This window comes from Mustela putorius, unplaced genomic scaffold (genome assembly GCF_011764305.1).
Source record: "Mustela putorius furo isolate JIRA1106 unplaced genomic scaffold, ASM1176430v1.1 tig00003858_pilon_pilon_pilon, whole genome shotgun sequence".
NCBI lineage: Eukaryota > Metazoa > Chordata > Mammalia > Carnivora > Mustelidae > Mustela > Mustela putorius.
In genome coordinates this window covers 19,680,992-19,699,902 of record NW_025422010.1, presented here as the reverse complement: position 1 = coordinate 19,699,902, position 18,911 = coordinate 19,680,992, and the positions used below count along the sequence as shown (strand labels likewise).

The following is an 18,911-nucleotide window of genomic DNA, read 5'->3' as shown; positions in this document are numbered from 1 at the left end:
GATGCAGAGTGTATTTATAATTCACCTTAGTAAATTTTTTCCTTGGTAAGTGAAAAGGAACGTGCCAGGATCCCAAGGAGTGAAGCCTCTTGTGCTGTGCCGGGAGCCCAGGGAGGAGCTATGCTGAGCCCCCCTGCAGGAAAGAAGTTATCCTTGCCTGAATGTGGGCCCCAGCCCGCATTTGGTAAGAGCTGCACTTGGAATAAGATCCGTCCTGCTCTCTCACAGACGCCTGCAAACCTTCCCACTTCCCCTGGTTGCACTTGCCTAGGAGAACTCCATCTATGAACAACTGGCATCCTGCAGATTTTTTTTTTAATGAACATTGCACAATCACGTGATCTTCCCTTTAAATATGGTTCTTGCCTACAGAAAGTGTGGTATCTGGAAAGAACATCAGAATGGTCTCAAGACTTTAACAGTCTTTTCTCTGCCCAGTGACTGTCTATTGCTTTTCCCCAGCTTGTTGCAAAAGATGTGCAGTGTGGTCGTTTACCTCCAGGAACGCAGTCTCTGTTAGAAAGTACGGGAATGTACATGAATGAAGGTGGCACAGAGCGAGGCAGTAGGGGCATTTTGTCGGTAGGGGGAGTGTGTCAGGAGGACAGGGCGCATTGTCCTCATCTTCCCTCTGTGGCCCTGTGGTTGACCTCTGCAGGGAGGGGGAAGGGGGGCTGTTTGTGTGTCCGGCACTGAGTTCTGTCTGGGTGATGGTGCCCCCTCCCGCCTCTCAGGACGCCTCTCAGCGGGGTTTCTCTCCCAGCTGGCCATCTCTAAGAGGGGGCCCCAGGTGCTGTCACATATGTTCCCACAGCATGTCTTAGTCCTCTCCCTTGCGTGAGGAAGCATTTTCCCCAAATGCTTTTTACCTTCTGACCTGTCAGGGCTTTAGTCACCATCTGAGAGAAATCTGATGTGTTTCTGGATTTGTTTTTAAAATCTTTCAGGTTCTCGACTTACAAACCGCCATTGAAAACATCACTGCCTTTTACAACAACGAGACCGTGACACTTCAGGACATCTGCGTAGCCCCACTCTCACCCTATAACAAGAACTGCACCATCATGAGTGTGTTGAATTACTTCCAGAACAGCCATTCCGTGCTGGACCACGAAGTAGGCGATGACTTCTTCGTGTACGCAGATTACCACACGCACTTGCTGTACTGCGTACGGTACGTGGTGGGAGATGGTCATTTCTTCATCCCCCTGACCTAGGGACACTTGCTTTTACTACACGCTGTTGTTGATGCCAGAGACCAGGCAGCAAGCACACAGCGTGGCCCTGCCCTGTGTAGCACATGCTCTAGTGGAGGGAGGCCAACACCGAATAAATAGACAGATGCTCTGATGCCGGGTAGAGATGAGAGCTTTGGAGAAATTAAGCCCGGCAAGGAGATGAGTGCAGTGGGGTGTGCTGCTTTAGATGGTGGCCACTGGCTCACACGGAGAGGAGAGGAGAGGAGGGAGCCTGTGAATATCGGAGGGGAACGTGTTCCAGTGACACAGGCAGCAAGTACAAAGGTCCTGGGGTGGGAGTGTTCATGGCGTATAAGCAAGGAATGGCAGGTACTACTCAGCATTTAACTCATGCCTGGAATGATAAAGCCTAGTTGCATCTGCCACACCACCAGTGCTATCATGGTAACAGAGGCTTGTAGTGCTTTTTTTTGTCTTTCAGATAAGAATTTATACCATGATATCAAATTATTTTTAAAATGTCGGGGCATTTGGTGGCTCAGTTGGTTAAGCATCCAACTCTTGGTTTCAGCTGAGGCGTGGAGTCTGCTGGAGATTCTCTTCCTTTCCCTCCCCTTCCCCTCTGCCCCTCTCAGTGCATGTGTGTGCACACTGACTATTGCTCTCTCAGAATAAAATGAAATACAATGTGTGGTGTCCCCTTGAGAAGTGGGGGTAGGACTGGTGCACAGTTTAGAATGGAGGGCAGCGAAGCTGCTTCCCATTGGAGGCCTGTCCAGCTGGGCAGGCTGCACTTACCGTGTGCATTAGTCACAGTGCTTGGCGACCGGTGGGGTGATCTTCAGGCCTGTGCCTGTAGCAGGGAGAGCAGCCTGCCCTTGGAGGCCTGCTGTCCCTGAATGCCCTCACGTGGCCTCGAGACCATCGTTCAGCCAGCCAAACAACCACCCTGGCTGTTGGGTCACCTTGGGGACAGAGAAATTATTCCTTGTCACTTTTTTAAAAGATCTGTTTATTTTAGAGAGGGCAAGAGTGTGCATGAGAGTCGGGGGAGGTGCAGAAGGAGAGAGACATGGGGTGCGAACTCACGACCCTGAGACCATGACCTGAGCCGAAACCAAGAGTCGGATGCCCAACCGCCTGAGCCACCCCAGAGCCCCATTCCTTGTCATGTTCGAGTGTGCTGTCAGCTAACCACATCTCTGGAGCCAGCCACTCTTGACGTCGGGTCTGGCCTGGTGGCCTTAAGCTCTGTTCTGTTTTTATTACTGGGATGTGATTTTGAGGTAGTTAGGCTGTGGTTGCTCTATTTCAAGGAGGCCCCCTCTAAAAATCTGAGCTCTTTCCATAAAACACTGAGAGCATGCCCATGTAGACTAAGGCAGCATTCTCCACGGGATAGATGGAACAGGACAGCCATGGGTGATTTGAATATTAACAAAAATGAAATTAATATTCTTCAGTTTTTATATTTAAAGGAAAAAGCTATTTGCTTCCTGTCTTATAAAATGTAGGTCAACAAAATTGTGGCAGTTAGGAATGCAGGAGACTAGTGTTTTTTCCACGGCGGGAATGTAGTTCGGTCGGAGCAGAAACGGTGCTGTGGGCCACGTCACTCCCACCCGCGGATCTTTGCTCCTATGTGTCTCCAGCTCTCACCTCCCTCCCCAACTTTTCGTGGGCCTCCCCCCAGCCCCGAGGTCCTATGGAAATGGCCATCCCAGTGCACCCAGAACCGAGCACAGATCTCCTTCCCCCGCACACCGCATATCATGTGATGGCACCACATCGACCAGTTACTCCACCTTGAGGCTCTGTCTCGCATCCTTCCTCATCCTTACCTCCCTCGTGTAATTCTTATGGATTTTAACCTCTGGATGGGCTCTCAAATCCACGATGTGGCAGGGTCCCGTGTGTGGGGGCTGCTGGGACTTGGCAGGGGACTTCGTCCCTGTAGCCTGTTTGCCCCAAGCAGGTGGCCTGATCTCCAGCCTGAGCCCATCAGCCATGGGCTCTGAAGGGCCGAGCTTGGGATCATCTGTGAAGAGCTTTCTGAGTGCCCAGCAGAGGTCTGGCTCAGGATGCGTCCTGGAATGCTGGTCCCCACACTGGCTGTCTTCAGACCCTGACGGGTCTGCGGGGGGCTTTTCTGCCCCTTTCCTTTCCACTTCTAGACCCCCTTCCGTTGTACCCCCTGAGTTACCTTTCTAGAACAGCTCATGACATCCTTCTTCCCCGGGTCTGTCATTCCCCAGTGCCTGCAGTGTAATAGTCCAACCCATGCAGCAGGCCACTTAATCTTTTTTTTCACTGTCCCTTGCCCTTTCTGGCCCTGGCCCTTCCCTCAGAAGTCCTCCCGTTTGTGGGCGCCCCACGCTCTAGACAGGACTTGCGTGGCTTCAGACATGGCTGTCTTGTTGCTTTCTTCTCCTTCGTCCGTTCTCACTCTTCCCATGTGGTGGTAGTGGGAGCACCCTTAGCCCCCTCATCAGGGGAATCGTCCCTTGGCCTCAGAGACCCGCTTCTGTACAGGCCTCCTCTTTCTGGCGGCAGTCTTCCCCGTGTATTAGCTGCTCCCTGCTCCGTGTCCTGCACCGCGTGGGTCCTCCCATGTGCACCGCGCCGTACTGACTGCCTCATGCTGGGTTCGCCTGCCTCTCACTCACTGATTCTGAGCTCCCAGAGGCAAGTGCTGTGCCCCATTACCTAAGGAACCACAGGGCCCACATGGTACTTAGGATATCCTCGGTGTCTTCAAATGTTTGTTGTGTAAATGTTTAGGTTTCAGGTGCCTGGGTGGCTCAGTTGGTTAGGCAACTGCCTTCGGCTCAGGTCGTGATCCTGGTGTCCTGGGATCGAGTCCCTCGTCAGGCTCCTTGTCCTTGCTTGGTGGGGAATCTGCTTCTCTCTCTGACCTCCCCTTCTTGTGCTCGCTCTCCCTCTCTCTCTCATTCTCTCTCTCAGGTCAATAAGTAAAATCTTGAGAAAAAATAAATGTTTAGGTCTCTGTGATGTGTTGGGGCTTGTTCTAACTGGGAGGTGTTTTCTACACTTCTTTGCAGGGCTCCTGCCTCTCTGAATGATACCAGTTTGCTCCATGACCCTTGCCTGGGTACGTTTGGTGGGCCAGTGTTCCCGTGGCTTGTGTTAGGAGGCTATGATGGTAAGTAAGAGAAGCTTCTAGTTTTCCTACTGGGTAAAGTAGTCTTGGTTCTGTCACTAAGAATCAAGTGGTAATTACAAAGATGTCATGGAGTGAGCAGTCGTTCTAGTTCCCCATCTCTTAAATCCCAAGTGTAGGTTTGCTTTGGGCTTTGGCTTCAGGGTTTCTTCTGGGCGTAAAAGAAGTGAATGGTGTTCACCTTCTTAAGCCCACACTTTGGGAAGCTGTCACAAGCCAAGGACTTTCCCCCAGAATAGTGCAATTGTACACCTCCACACAATTCATTGTTTAGTTTCAAGGACTTCAAGGAACCCTTAGGGAGTCTGTGGACATCAGGTTAAGAATATCTGTGGGGACGCCTGGGTGGCTCAGTTGTTAAGTGCCTGCCTTCGACTGAGGTCATGATCCCAGGGTCCTGGGATTGAGCCCCACATCCTGCTCCCAGCTCAGTGGGGAGCCTGCTTCTCCCTCTCCCTCTGCCTGCCACTCACCCTGCATGTGCTCTCTTACTCTCTCTCAAATAAAATCTTTAAAAAAAGAAAATGAGAGAGAGATGATATGTGAGATACAGGGAAGAAGAAACAAAATTGTTCTGTGTTTTCTTCCCAAACCAGTTGGTTGGGAATTGAGACACTTCTCTAGAGGAAGGAGCAGTGGGTTTGCCCTTTGCTGGTTGGTTCCTATAGCACCTGGAACAGACTGTATCAGGTATGACGGGGTCATGATTCAGGTGACACCTTTGGCATCCGAAGCCGGATTATAGGCAGCTCAACAGGTTTTTCTGCAGTCCAAGGAAGAGGCCAATTAGATGTTGTTCTCCTCACCCTATAGGAGGGGAGAAGTCCTATCTATATTTAAATTTTACTCTTCCTCATAAAGGGGCACTTCTGATGGGTGGAGATGGTGTCACCCACTGGCAAGCCACAGCCATCAAAGTTAAATTTGATTTCTACCTTATTCCTTCCATCCACATAAACTCCAGATTTGTCAAAAACAGATGTATAAGAAATGAAGCTATTTAAGATCTAGAAGAAAGTATGGGAGGAATTTTTTTTAAATAATTTTAAAACAGGGAAGGCATTTCTACGTGAGACACAAAACCCAGAAGCCACAAAAGAAAACATTGATGAATTTGACTACGTAAGAATTTTAAATTCCTATGTGGAAAACAAGCATCATAAAGTTAAAAAACATTAAAAAGGGCAAGTAAACCAGAGGGGGAAGAAAAGCAGCACACATAATGGACAGTGTATCCTTAATATATATAGGTCTCTTATGGGAAAAAAAAAAAGGTCAGCAACCCAGGAGAAAAGTAGGCAAAGCTATATGAAATTTAGCAAAAGAACAAATATACGGGGCTGTTCATTATTTGGGGAAACCCTGTGTAGGACCCCATTGTTAGGGGAGTGGAAGTGGTTCCTAGAATGTAAACTCAAGGCAGGCAGGGATTTTCCTCTCTTCTGTTCACTGATACATATCCAGAGTACCTAAAATAATGCCTGGCATGAAGCAGAGTCTCAGTAGATGTCTTGTTAAATTAAAGAAATGAAAAAGAGGATAGCCTCTTTGAAGGGCAGTTTAGGCGAATTTATCAAAATAGCAGTTGCACATACTTTTTGATTCAGTGCTTATACTTGTAAGAATTGATTCTCCACCTATGTACTTTACACATGAAAAATATTTATCAGATTTTTCTTTGTAGTACTTTTGTTTATAATCCTAAAATTGCAGAAATGTCCATCAACTGGAGATTGGTTAAATTATGCTAGAAAATACAGTACAGCAGAAAAAAAGAAAGAGGCTCTTTATGTCCTAAAATGGAGTCCTTTCCAACATATAAATGAAAAAATGTAATGTGCAGAACAGTGTGTTGCCATTTGCGTCATTAAGAAGGAAAGGTTGGGATGCCCAGGTGGCTCAGTTGGTTGGGCGTCTACCTTTGGCTCAGGTCATGATCTCAGAATGGAGTCCCATACTGGGCTCCTTGCTCAGCAGGGAGCCTGCTTCTCCCTCTGCCCGCTGCTCCCCCTGCTTATGCACGCATGCTCGTTCACTCTCTCACAAATAAATGAATAAAATCTTTTAATATATATGTATATATATCTTATATATTAAAAGATTTTATTCATTTATATATACATACATATATATTAAACAAAGGAAAGGGCAAGAATATATGTTTGCTTGAGCATGCATGGAGTGTCTCTGGAAATATTTCAGATGGTGTGGAGGAGAACTAAGCATAGAATGAGGCCTGGGGAAGGAGAGACTGCACAGATCTTCTTTCTGCTTGAAATTTTTACCATGCACATGCTCTGTAGTTAAAACCAAAAAAAAAAAAAAAAAGAATTTACTCATCCTGAATGAAACTGCCTATGTCAGATAGAGCATCCTTTTTATTCATTAACTGAGCTACATAGACACGATGTCCATAAACTGATTTTTGTTCTTAGAGCAGTCTATAGCCCCGTGAAAAATCAGTCACCTTACTGTCTCGTGATTTTTCCCTTGTGTTTGTCTAACTTTCTGCATGCTTCTCATCCTCTGGATGTCCCATTTTTTTTTCCATTCTAGATCAAAACTACAATAACGCTACAGCCCTTGTGATTACCTTTCCTGTCAATAATTACTACAATGATACAGAGAAGCTCCAGAGGGCCCAGGCCTGGGAGAAAGAGTGAGTTGCTCTTTGTTCTGGGGGAAGCTGGGCGTGAACAGAAGGCACTAAAACCTTGTTCAGCTAAATTAACCAATAGCAGATCTAAATCATTTTTTTCCCCCACTTGGTACTAATAATGCAAAGAAAAGAGTCTGTAAGGCAGTTCATCCACAAACATTGTGTGAGTAGATAGCCCTGCACAGGGACGCACAAGTCTCCAGACGTGCGGAAATGCTCTGTGCACCCACCTCTCCCAGCAGGCCACCAGGAGCAAGGTAGATGCACATTAATAAGGGACACGCATAGTAGGAAACCCTGCAGGGACTAAAGAGAGGGGAATGGATGGTCAGATGGCTCCAGATGTAGGACAGAAAAGCTGCCATCGACACGGCTAGGGAAGTTCGTGTACATGCTGTCCATCCCTAGAAAAAATCTTGGGCACGGGACCCGGGAGATGGTTAACTGTTTGTAAATCCTAGAGAGCAGGACAGAGGGCCAAAGAGTACAGGACATTTTGACCCTTTATACCTTTCAGTGCTTTTGGTTTTGACAGCTTTGTTGGAATATAAATCCCATCCTGGACATTTCACCCAATTAAAGTGTGTGATCCAGTAGCTTGTAGAGTATTTGCGGCTATGCAGCTGTCACCACAGTGAATTTGAGATCTTTTTTGTTTTTTAATCTCAAAAAGATTAATGTCCTTTAGCTGTTACACCCCATACTCATCCTCCCACCTCCCAGCCCTGCGCAACCATTCATCTGCTTTCTGTCTCCGTGTGTTACCGTATTCTGGCCGTTGACATGAGTGAAAGCACGGACTTCCGTGTCTGGCTTCTTTCACTTTGCATGTTTCCAAGGCTCATCCAAGTTACGGTGTCTATCAGGGCCTCATTCCTTTTTATGGCTGCATAATGTTTCATCCTGTGGCTGTGCCACATTTTTATCCAGTCATCAGCTGATGCACATTTGAGTCCTTCTAGGCCTTTGGCCATCACGAATAATGCTTCTGTAGACATTCACATACAAGTTTTTGTGTAAATTTAAGTATGTTTTCATTTCTCTTGGCTATTTACCTAGGAGTAGGATTGCTAGGTCATACGTGACTCTCTGAAGAACTGCCAGGTTGTTTTCCATGATGGCTGCAGCATTGTACATTCCCACCAGCCTGTATGGGGGGTCTTAGTTCTCCATAACCTCATGAGCGCTTGTTATGTGACCTTTTGGCTCTGGCCATCCTAGTGCATGGGATGTGGTGTCTTATTATGGTTTTGATTTGCATTTCCCTGATGGCTGCTGATCTCTAGCATCTTTCCTTGGGCGTGCTGGCCATCCATATGCTCTTCCTATCCTTTGCCCATTTTTAACTGGATTATTTGTATTTTTACTATTAAATTATAAGAATTCTTATGTGTGCTACATGTCTGCTGTCAGCTACATGATTTCTGGGTATTCGCTCCCAGTTTCTTTGTTATGTTTGCTTTGTTTTTCTTGCTGCTGCCCGCTGAAGCACAAATTTGTAGTTTTAAAGTCCAATTTTTTAGTTTTTTCTTTTGTTGTTCAAACTTTTGGTGTCCTGTCTGTGAAACTATGGCCTGATCCAGGACGTGGCGATTTACGACTGTGTCATCTTTGGAGGGTTTCAGAGTTCCAGCTCTCAAGTTTAGGTCTTTGATCTACTTGAATTCATTATTTTCATGTTGTATGCTATCCAGATGACCCCAGGCCATTTGTTGAGAAGGGGACTCACTCTTTCATTGGACAGTCTTGCCACCTTGTCGAAAATTAGGTGACCACAGATACCTGGTTTCTTTCAAGACTCTTACTTGTGTTCTTTGATTTTGCCCATCTTTATGCTGGTACCACACTCTCTTGATTACGGTCATTTTGTAGAAAGTGTGAAATTGAGAAGTGTGTGTTCTCCTCCTTTGTTCTTCTTGAGAAAGAAGGGTTTGGCTCTTCTGGGTCCCTTTTGATTGCAAATGTGAATTTTAGAGTCAGCGTATCTTTCTATGAAGGAAGAGGTCAACTGGGATTCTGATAGGAATTGCATTGCATTTGTAGATCAACTTTTAAGTTTGCTCCATGAGCATATATCTTTGTTATGATATGATTCAGTTAGAGATCCTTTTTAGTAAAAAAAAAGAAGATGAGACCATGAGCCAGGCTTTTTTTTAATGGAGTGCTTCATGAATTTGCATATCCTCTTAATGCAGGAGCCATTCTAATCTCCGTATCATTCCGATTTTAGTATATGTGCTGCTGAAGCCAGCACTGTGAGCCAACTTTTAAACTTGTCCTAAACTTGATCCAAGTGATAGAAACATGAGCGTGTCTGGAACTTTGTAATCTGGGGGTGTTGCCCTTCTGGTCTCCAGTATCAAGAATCCTCATGTAAGGTACGGGTTGAGTAAACATGGCTTTTATGTCCTAGAGGTTGGGAAGAAGTTTCTCCCTTAGCTTAAATTTCAACTGAAAATATAAAATGTGTTCTCTCCTTTAGGTTTATTAATTTTGTGAAAAACTACGAGAATCCAAATCTGACCATTTCTTTCACGACTGAGCGAAGTATTGAGGATGAACTGAATCGTGAGAGTAACGGTGATGTCTTTACTGTCCTGATCAGCTACGCCGTCATGTTTCTGTACATTTCCATAGCCTTGGGCCACATCAAAAGCTGGAGCAGGTTTCTAGTAAGTGGGGTGTGTGTAGTGTGTGTGTGTGTGTGTGTTTGAGAAAAATGACGATGCACAGCTTCATGTCCTATTTTTGCCTCTACTTTTTGGAGCGGGGGTGGGCAGAGGGAGAGAGAAAGAGAAATTCCTAAGCAGGCTCCACGCCCAGCCGGAGCCTGACATTGGATCTCAAGACCCTGAGACCATGATCTGAGCCAAAATCAAGAGTCAGATGTTTAACCATCTGAGCGACCCAGGCGCCCCTGTTTCTACTTAGTTAATCCTAAGTCATGTTCAAAATTGGTTTACATTCCCGTTTTCATTGTATATAGTATTTTCTGTTTCCTGCATATATTTTTTTCAGTTCCAAATTTTTGGTTTATTTTAAAACTTAAAATTTATTTCTCATAATCCAGTTTTTCCTAATTTGACTACACCATCACCTAAAAATTGAAGCCCGTAAAGCATGCTACTAAGGGAAGATCTAGAACATATTTCTTATCTTTTATCTTTTCTTATCTTTCTCTCGGAGAGCACCTTTAACTCCAAGAAAGAGGTAAAATGAGGTCCTTTTAGTCATAGGACAGACGATAGTCTGACTCTTTATCTTTGTTGCATGGTTCAGGTGGATTCTAAAATCTCCCTTGGCATCGCTGGGATCCTCATCGTGTTGAGCTCAGTGGCGTGCTCACTGGGCATCTTCAGCTACGTTGGGATCCCCCTCACCCTCATTGTGATCGAAGTCATCCCATTCCTGGTGCTGGCTGTCGGGGTGGACAACATCTTCATTCTGGTCCAGACCTACCAGGTGCGTTTTCATAGCCTCACAGAGCTTGCCGTCAGACCAAATAGTGAGCTCCGTTAATGGTTGTCCCGCTCCATGCCGAGTACTTGCAAGCATGGAAGTGGGGTAGCTGTGTTTCCTGTTCTCTGTGTTGCTGATTGGGGTCCATAACTTGCTCAGCCTTCTTCCTTGGTTGGAGGAATAAAGTGAGACTTGAATTTTAAAGATTTTTTTTTTTAAATTTGAGAGAGAGAGAGCAAGATCATAGGAGAGGAGCAGAGGGAGAGAGGCAGACCCAGGGCTATATCCCAGGACCCTGAGATCATGACCAGAGCTGAAACCAGGAATTGCATATTTAACTGACTGAGCAACCCAGGCGTCCTAAGAATTCAGTTTTAAATATGTGTGCAAGAAGGGCTTGCATGCTTGCGAAAAACATTTTGGATACAACTCTTATTTTTTTTTCTTTTTCCTTTTTTTTTTTTTTTAAGATTTTATTTATTTATTTGACAGACCACAAGTAGGCAGAGAGGCAGGCAGAGAGGGAGAGAGGAGGAAGCGGGCTCGCCGCTGAGCAGAGAGCCCAATATGGGGCTGGATCCCAGGACGCTGAGATCATGACCCAAGCTGAAGGCAGAGGCTTTAACCCACTGAGCCCCCCAGGCACCCCTTGGATACAACTGTTACTAAAATGAGTCTCTAGTAGTGTAGAAGAATCAGAGACTTGTCAGAGGTGCCACTGAAGATAGGGCAGGATAGGACCTGCTGATGTAGAATATGGTCTCAATCATGATATTTTTCTTTCCTGGTCGCCTTACTTGGGGACTCAGTGGCATGTAAGATTGTCCCTTAATGGTCCAGCCACCTGCAGGCTGCATTCCGTGTGTCTTCCTGACAAGGTAATCCAGTCTTCCCTTGAGCTTTCCACCCCTTACCTAGCGCAGGGGTTTAGTGATACCCTGGATGGATTGTTGGGGCAAGTTGCAGGGCCCCCATCAAAGTTTATCTACAATAAGTAGAAGCTCCTAATCATTTGTCTTTACTGTTAACACAAAGCAACAAAGAAGCAAAGAGATGGCATTGTGATTTAGAAATGTTAATGGCCTGTGTATTGTGTTCTATTTTTTTTAAGCGAGATGAACGTCTTCAAGGAGAAACTCTGGATCAACAGCTGGGCAGGGTCCTAGGAGAAGTGGCTCCTAGTATGTTCCTGTCCTCCTTTTCAGAGGCTGTAGCGTTTTTCTTAGGTAATTACTCTCTGAGTTCTACCAGTCCCACTGTTTTCTGAGCCTGGAGGTAGAAGGTGTTGGGTATCTGACTATGTCCCATCATGTTACTTCCTTGTTTAAGCTTATTCTGTAATCAGAAAGTATCAGAGTGGACCACAGGGAAAATCAGTGGCAGTATCTTGGATATCATTTTGGAAGTGTCCTCTTTTCTTTTGGGGGGTTGGGGGGAGGGGCAGAGGGAGAGAGATTGAATCTTCAGGCTCCACGCCCAGCGCAGAGCCCAATGCGGCACCTGATCTCATGACCCTGAGATCACGACCTGAGCAGAAATCAAGAGTCAGCTGCTTAACTAGCTGAGCTGCTCAGCACCCCTCCACTTTCTCATGTTGTTTCACGATAGTGTTGATGTTGGGGTCCAGACGGACAGATAACCTTGAACTTCTCTGCTGCTTCCCCTTTTTGGCACCTGTGGCAAATGTGGATCTTTGATAATGACATTCCTGCGTCCCACAGGAGCCTGGCCAACACCACACTCACATTCCTCTTTGTCCGCACAAACCCTCGGGGAAGCAGCCTCGTTAATGAGCAGAGGTCCTTGGACCTCCCCTCGCTACAAGGAGCCAGAATGAGCTGGAACAAAAACCAGCGCTTTCTGTGTTTCTTTCCTGTGGAGAAATCACCATGCAGCCTTACTCACAGGGCTGTCTGCCCCCTTGTCTGCTGTGTGGGATGAGACAACCGAGTGGGTCTTCAGAGCAGGAAGCTAGGTTAGAAATGGGATCCGTGGGCCACAGATGGAAATGCCTCCATGAGCTGTTCACACGGGGCGACTGTAGGCTCATGAAGGCTGCGGTCTTTCAGAACAGACCCAGGATGCCGTCTTCATTTCCATAGAGCACTGTGCTTTCAAGCCTGTGGTCCTTACACTTCCTTTTGATGGGTACAAGTGCAGAGAAAGTTACTTTCTCTTGTTTTCTCATCAGAAAATGTGGTGATAATAGCAGCTGACACTGTGCTTCATGATTGGAGTGACTCTGGGGGAACTGTAGGAGCAGAAGGCACAGGTCTAGAAAGGACAGTTACGTGTTGCTGGCCCAGTGCTGCTAGGTCCAGTTTCTTTTTTTAAATGAAGCTGTGAATCTAGATTTTTGTGTTGGGTCTCATTGTTAAATATTGGCTTCTTTTTTTTAAAAAAAAAAAAAGAAATGTGTTTTCATCCTAAAATGAATTGATCTAATGTGGACCATACAGGATATAATCTGGCCTGTGGGCTGCTAGTTTGCAGTCTCTGGGTGTTAACCCAATTCTTCTGACTGGGAGCGCCCTCATCTAACTGTGTCAGAAGTGGGAGACTAATACTGTTGATCTAATAGCAGAGAGAAAATATTTCTGTGGCACTCCTCTGGGGGGGTTATGGGAAGCGTGGGTCTTCTCGTGGCTTCAGTCTGTTCTAGCTCCTTGCGTTCCTGTGTGCACGTGAGGGTGAGACCCGCAGGGAGTCCCCTGCTGTAAGTGGACGTGACGGGGCAGCTTCTCTCCCCCTGCAGGGGCGCTGTCAAAGATGCCAGCCGTTCACACTTTCTCCCTGTTCGCCGGGATGGCCGTCCTCATTGACTTCCTTCTTCAGATCACATGTTTTGTGAGTCTCTTGGGGTTAGACATCAAGCGTCAAGAGGTAAGTTGTTGTCAGGATGGCAGTCTGTTTACAGCCTAGAATCCAAGTGAAGCAGCCGGAGGGTGTGACCTTTGTCCTTCTTTGTCCTCTCAGAAACATCGTCTGGATGTCCTTTGCTGTGTCAGAGGCTCTGAAGATGGAACTAGTGTCCAGACCTCAGAAAGCTGCCTGTTTCGGTTCTTCAAAAACTCCTATTCTCCACTTCTGCTTAAGGATTGGATGCGACCTATTGTGGTATGAGTTTGTCTGTGGTTTTCCTCATTTTTCTCCAAAAACAGTTTTATCACATGCCTTCTAAGAAAGGAGCTTGGGTGAAGCACCTGCATGGCTCATTTGGTTAAACGTTCAACTCTTGATTTCAGCTCAGGTCATGATCTCAGGGTCATGGGTTCGAGCCCTGTGTTGGGCTCTGTGCTCAGAGCGGATTCTGCTCGTCCTTCTCCCCCGCTCCTCCCCCCTGCTTGCACACATGCTTCTTTCTAAAGTAAATAAATAAAATCTTTAAAAAAGAAAGAAACCAGCGTGGGAAGGAAAATCTGACAGTTGTTAAGTATATATGCAAAATGCAAAAGCAAATATGTACAAGTACATAAAATATTTTTCTAGCTAGCTTTTAGTAGTCAGTATAAGCAAGTTTTTATTTTGAAGTAATTATAGATTCATAGAAAGTCAATAAGATAGTACAGAAATGACCCAGGTACCCATCAACCCAGCTTCTCCCTGTGGTCTTACACAAATATAGTTCAGCGTCAAAACCAGGAAATTTGACATGGGCACATGTGTGTGTCGAGTTCTGAGTCCCCTCATCCCATGCAGAGTGGCAGTGACCACCACTGCAGTTGATACACGGAACTGTCCTGCCACAACTCTCTCCTCACGCTGCCCCGTTACAGTGCCACAAGCCTCCCCCGCACACCACCCACCATCCCGAGTCCCCAGCAAGAGTGTGAGAGCTTTCTGAGGTGATCCACTGGAGATAGCCAGCAGTGATGACCGATCACTGCTCTAATAAAGGAACATGACTTCGTCTCCAATAATAGTAACACTTAACATTTAACAAACACTGAATATTGGGTACAATGCTGAATCTGGATTGTCCGCAGATTTTCTCATCTAACCCACAAAACCGTCTTATGTTATACATCTTTTATTTTTCGTGTGTTACTGATGAGGAAATAGAAGCTGAGAGAGGTTAAGTGACTTCCCCAGGGTCACTCAAATCCTGGAGCCAGGATTTAAACCCAGGGAGTTTGACTAGATGCTGTCCTCTCAGCCAGGAACCCTGCTCTCTACCTTAACATGGCATGTAAACTTTTCGGTTGGGGACAGTCCCATGTTTCACGTGTGGAAGATCTTATTTATGTTCTTAAGCTGTCATGCACGAAGCAGTCCCTGCCTTACAGCTCACTTTTTATTCCAGATAGCGGTATTTGTGGGTGTCCTGTCCTTCAGTATTGCGGTGCTGAACAAAGTGGAAATTGGATTGGATCAGTCTCTCTCCATGCCCGATGTAAGCTGCTTTTCTCTTTTAGTTGTTTAGCCAAAGGTACAAATATATTTTCCAAAACTTGCATGCAGTTGTTCTGGGCGAATGCCTGCTTCTAAATGCCATGTGGCGGCTGGTTCCCCAGGTTACAAGAACTGCCGTGGAGCCCGCATGGGGCCCATCTTAGCACATGAAACTCTCGGGGTGAGGAGGGTACAGAGAAATAGAGCAGCGAGCCTCTCACCTTGTAAGGTGCCCTCCTGGCGGTGGGCCTGCCAGAGAAGCACCTTGGGTGCGGGGACGTGAGGAGCCGGGAGCTGGCTCGGGTGCGGGGGACGGTCTGCATCCGGGCTGGGGCCGTCTCGATCAGCAGCATCCCAGTGCTGTCTCCATCCTTAGCCGTCCCCTCACCTGAGCTCGTCAGCACATTCCCACTGTGTCCCGTTCTGATCGCTCATGCAGGACTCCTACGTGCTGGATTACTTCACGTCGCTCAGATACCTGCATGCGGGCCCACCTGTGTACTTCGTCCTGGAGGAAGGGCACGACTACAGCTCCCTGAAAGGGCAGAACATGGTGTGCGGGGGCATGGGCTGCAATAACGACTCCCTGGTGCAACAGATCTTCACCGCGGCTCAGCTGGACAACTAGTCAGTACCACCCGGCGTTCTGGTCCTGCCGCAGAAGCAGCCGGAAGGGGCCCCCGGCCGCCGGCCGCCTGGGCCTGACATGGCTCACTCAGGATAGATTTGTTTAGAAAATGTGTTGCTCAGAATCATGCTAACTCTAGCTTTACCTCAGCAAAAGCTTTAAAAGGACTAATTGAGCAGCTCCTATCTGGAAGGGTTTTCCGTTAAGTGGTGATGAAGTCTGTTCTTTGGGCAGCAGTGTAACATCTAGAAAGCGAAGTTAGGTTTCGAGAAAAAGGACTGAATCTGAGACCTCCCCCCTGCGGAGCAAGTCAGTAACTTCTCCCTCCTTCTCACCAGTACCCGAATAGGCTTTGCCCCCTCGTCCTGGATCGATGATTATTTTGATTGGGTCAAGCCTCAGTCTTCTTGCTGTAGAGTCTACAACGGCACGGATCGCTTCTGCAATGCCTCAGGTACTTTCATCTCCTTTTCCAGATTTTTCTCTTTTCTCTGAAGACTTGTGGCATTATAATTTATAACTCCTTTGCATTTCACCTCAGTTTATACTGGCACCAGTCCCTTTTCCTTGGTTGCCATCTCTCTGCTCCGCCATGTTCTCTGAAGGGTGTCGTGTTGTTCAGCCTCCCTCCGACCCCCACCACAGGGCTGCAGGCCAAACAGAGCCCCGGTCAGGGGACTCTGGTTTTCAGAGTCTTCCGGGTTCTCTTCTCCCGACACCACTAATAGCATCTCTTGTTTGGGATCTGGCTGCGTCTCGCGGAGTGCTTCCCATTGTTATCACCGTTGCCCTGCAGTTTTGTTAGGAGTGTTGAGGTTGTCCTCGAGTTTTCTTGGTAAAATCATGGAAGCCTTGGATTCTGATAATACCAATCAGAGTCATCCTCCAAACAGGCCACCTATTTCAGGGAAGAAAGTTTATACAGCCTGCCCCAGATGAAGATGGAATGTCAGACGGATTAGACCGTGAAAATCCCATGTGTTGGAAGCTCTGGAGCTTCGGGGTCAGGAAAAGATCAAGGAAAATTCCCCTTAGATCCTTAAGTGTTTTCAGATAACATCTGGAACCTCGTTCTTCTCATCTGGGCCCCTCTGTATCTGTGCTAGTGGTTGACCCTGCCTGTGGCCGCTGCAGACCTCTAACCCCAGAGGGCAAACAGAGGCCTCAAGGGGAAGACTTCATGAGATTCCTGCCCATGTTCCTTTCTGATAACCCGAACCCCAAGTGCGGCAAAGGGTAAGTGCTGTGGAGCCACTCAGAGACGTGCCCACTTCCGGTTATTTTGTGCGGGACAGCTAGCCGAGGGCTGGGGTCGGGGCAGCTGTATGGGGAGGGTCCCTTTCTTCCCTTCCCCACGCGCCCCACCACCGGGTCTTCTGTGAGAGCAGAAAAACCTCATACACCCATAAGGAGAGCTTCTCAGCCTCTCCAGCTGATCTCATCCTGGCTTGAGCGTGTCTCCCTCCCTCTTGGCCTCTTGTCCTGGCTCTCCTGGCTGCGTGAATGGCTGCCGAGGGCTGTGCCAGCGTCTAGCAGGACAGTAGGGGAGCAGGGACGTGTGGCATTTCAGAATGTGTTCACATCCGTCCTGGGGTCAGGGACAGCTTCTCTGCTCGGTCACGCCATCCTGGACCAAGGCTCAGATTCCTGCAGCCCGGCCAATCTTGCCAGCCTGTCTGGCTCTGAGGTTCGGGGCTGTCGCACGCCCCCATCTAGGCGGGCAGCTGATTAGCTGTGTGGAGGCAGGGCATCTGGGCCCAGAAATAGGGAAGAAGGCTGGGAGTCGGGGGTGGGAGGATTCAGAACCTTTTGTAGGAGCAAGAAGAGTGTTCTCATGTATGTTAGGCAAACCCTGGACTTCCCTGTTTTTCCTAATACGTAATTCAACCAAACTCCTATCCGTCAGTCCTGTGTATCGTGGCTGTGCTTGGAGACCTGTATTTGGTACAGAGGAAAGACTGTGCCTAAAGATAAAAGCGAATCTTGCAGCGTGGTCTGCTTGCCCACTGAACGCTTTGGCCTACATAAAACAAACCCGGGTACATCCAGCTTGTAGGAAAGCAACAGCCACCACTTACGGGGAGCCTCCTACGTGCCATCGTGCGCCAGGCCCCTCACCCACGTCGCCGCCCTTACCACACAGCTTGTGAGGAGGTGCCAGAGGACACCGCAGCCCAGATTCAGTCCCATCGCCCAGGGTTCCTTGGCTAATACGGGGCGGGGCCGAGACCCGCCTCACGGCCATGGACTCCGGGGCCCTTGTCCTTTCCCGCCCCGTTACACAGCACTGCCGAGCAAACACCGCAGCAGAACACAGATACCCAAACAAGAGCACCTCTGCACCAAAACAACCAAAAGTGAGAGAATAAGCTAAAACCTTCACCGTCCCTTGCACGGGGCCTTCCTCCCCTGTCCCTGAAATCTAGAGCTGGTCTGACCTCTGAGCCCAGGGTCAGGTGATTCCAGTTCACCTTGCATGCTCGCGGTCTGCAGGGACTTTCTGTGGCCTCCCTAACACCACAGTCTTCCCATAGGGGACATGCTGCTTACAGTTCAGCCGTTAACATCCTCGGCAATGACACGGCTGTCGGCGCCACATACTTCATGACCTACCACACTGTGCTTCAGACCTCTGCTGACTTTACTGATGCCATGAGAAAAGCCATCCTCATCGCCGGCAACATCACCAAAACCATGGGCCTCGAAGGAAGCGGTTACCGTGTGTTCCCGTACAGGTAGTTTGAATTTTATAAACGAGGTGTCTTGGGTTAGGGCCCACAGCCTGAGGGCTCTCCTGATGGGAAGCTGATCCTTGGCTTTCGTTCTGACACCTTCTCCATCGTGAGCAGAAGCAAAGAATATCAGGGGAAATAGCATCGGAGCAAGGAAGGCCAGGGTCTGCAGCACCCCTCAAGGTCTGAGTGCTGCACGCACAAAATCCGATCTGTGAGCTAGAGCTCACCATCCGAAGAAAGACACACTTCAAAGCAGCACCCTGGGTGGGAGGGTGCGGTACCGGGGGACCAGGCTTCACTGAGAGGGCGGAGCAGACGTTCCTGATCGGTAGCTGCTCGCCGCCCCTGACTTCCAGTTCCCTGGAACATGGGGTCTTTATGGAGGTTTTTCATTTTTGTTTGTTGGGGTTTTTCTCCTATAAAGTAGAAGAAACAGGTGGTTTTCCCCACCCCTGTGATCTTGCTCAGAGGGGTTCTGACCCATTCTTGACAGTAGGACAGCCTGTTTTTCTGCCGAAGAAGTTCTCAGAATGGATGTCCTAATTCCTGAGAAGAGCTGACTAACTTTGCCAAAAAAGCATTTTTCTCCTTAGGCCCCACACAGATCTCATTTGGTCTGAGGTAATTCTCAGGATAGATCAGGACTTGTGTTTTCAAC

At 47.8% G+C, this 18,911-nt stretch overlaps 1 protein-coding gene and 1 non-coding gene across 2 annotated transcripts in view; one reads left to right on the top strand and one right to left on the bottom strand.

Moving 5' to 3' along the window:
- The window catches only part of NPC1 (NPC intracellular cholesterol transporter 1), a 47,863-nt gene that overhangs the window by 25,418 nt on the left and 3,534 nt on the right, over positions 1 to 18,911 (top strand). Inside the window, exons 9-21 of the mRNA XM_004742838.3 lie at positions 948 to 1,174; positions 4,262 to 4,362; positions 6,937 to 7,039; positions 9,522 to 9,711; positions 10,319 to 10,501; positions 11,610 to 11,724; positions 13,254 to 13,381; positions 13,475 to 13,615; positions 14,802 to 14,891; positions 15,330 to 15,517; positions 15,857 to 15,972; positions 16,625 to 16,754; positions 18,053 to 18,253. Of these exons, the coding sequence (XP_004742895.2) occupies positions 948 to 1,174; positions 4,262 to 4,362; positions 6,937 to 7,039; positions 9,522 to 9,711; positions 10,319 to 10,501; positions 11,610 to 11,724; positions 13,254 to 13,381; positions 13,475 to 13,615; positions 14,802 to 14,891; positions 15,330 to 15,517; positions 15,857 to 15,972; positions 16,625 to 16,754; positions 18,053 to 18,253 (1,913 nt within the window). The remainder of the gene's footprint in view (positions 1 to 947; positions 1,175 to 4,261; positions 4,363 to 6,936; positions 7,040 to 9,521; positions 9,712 to 10,318; positions 10,502 to 11,609; positions 11,725 to 13,253; positions 13,382 to 13,474; positions 13,616 to 14,801; positions 14,892 to 15,329; positions 15,518 to 15,856; positions 15,973 to 16,624; positions 16,755 to 18,052; positions 18,254 to 18,911) is intronic.
- LOC123387687 lies at positions 9,190 to 9,293 on the bottom strand. The gene has a single exon (XR_006602197.1). It is a non-coding gene; the product is annotated as a U6 spliceosomal RNA (small nuclear RNA).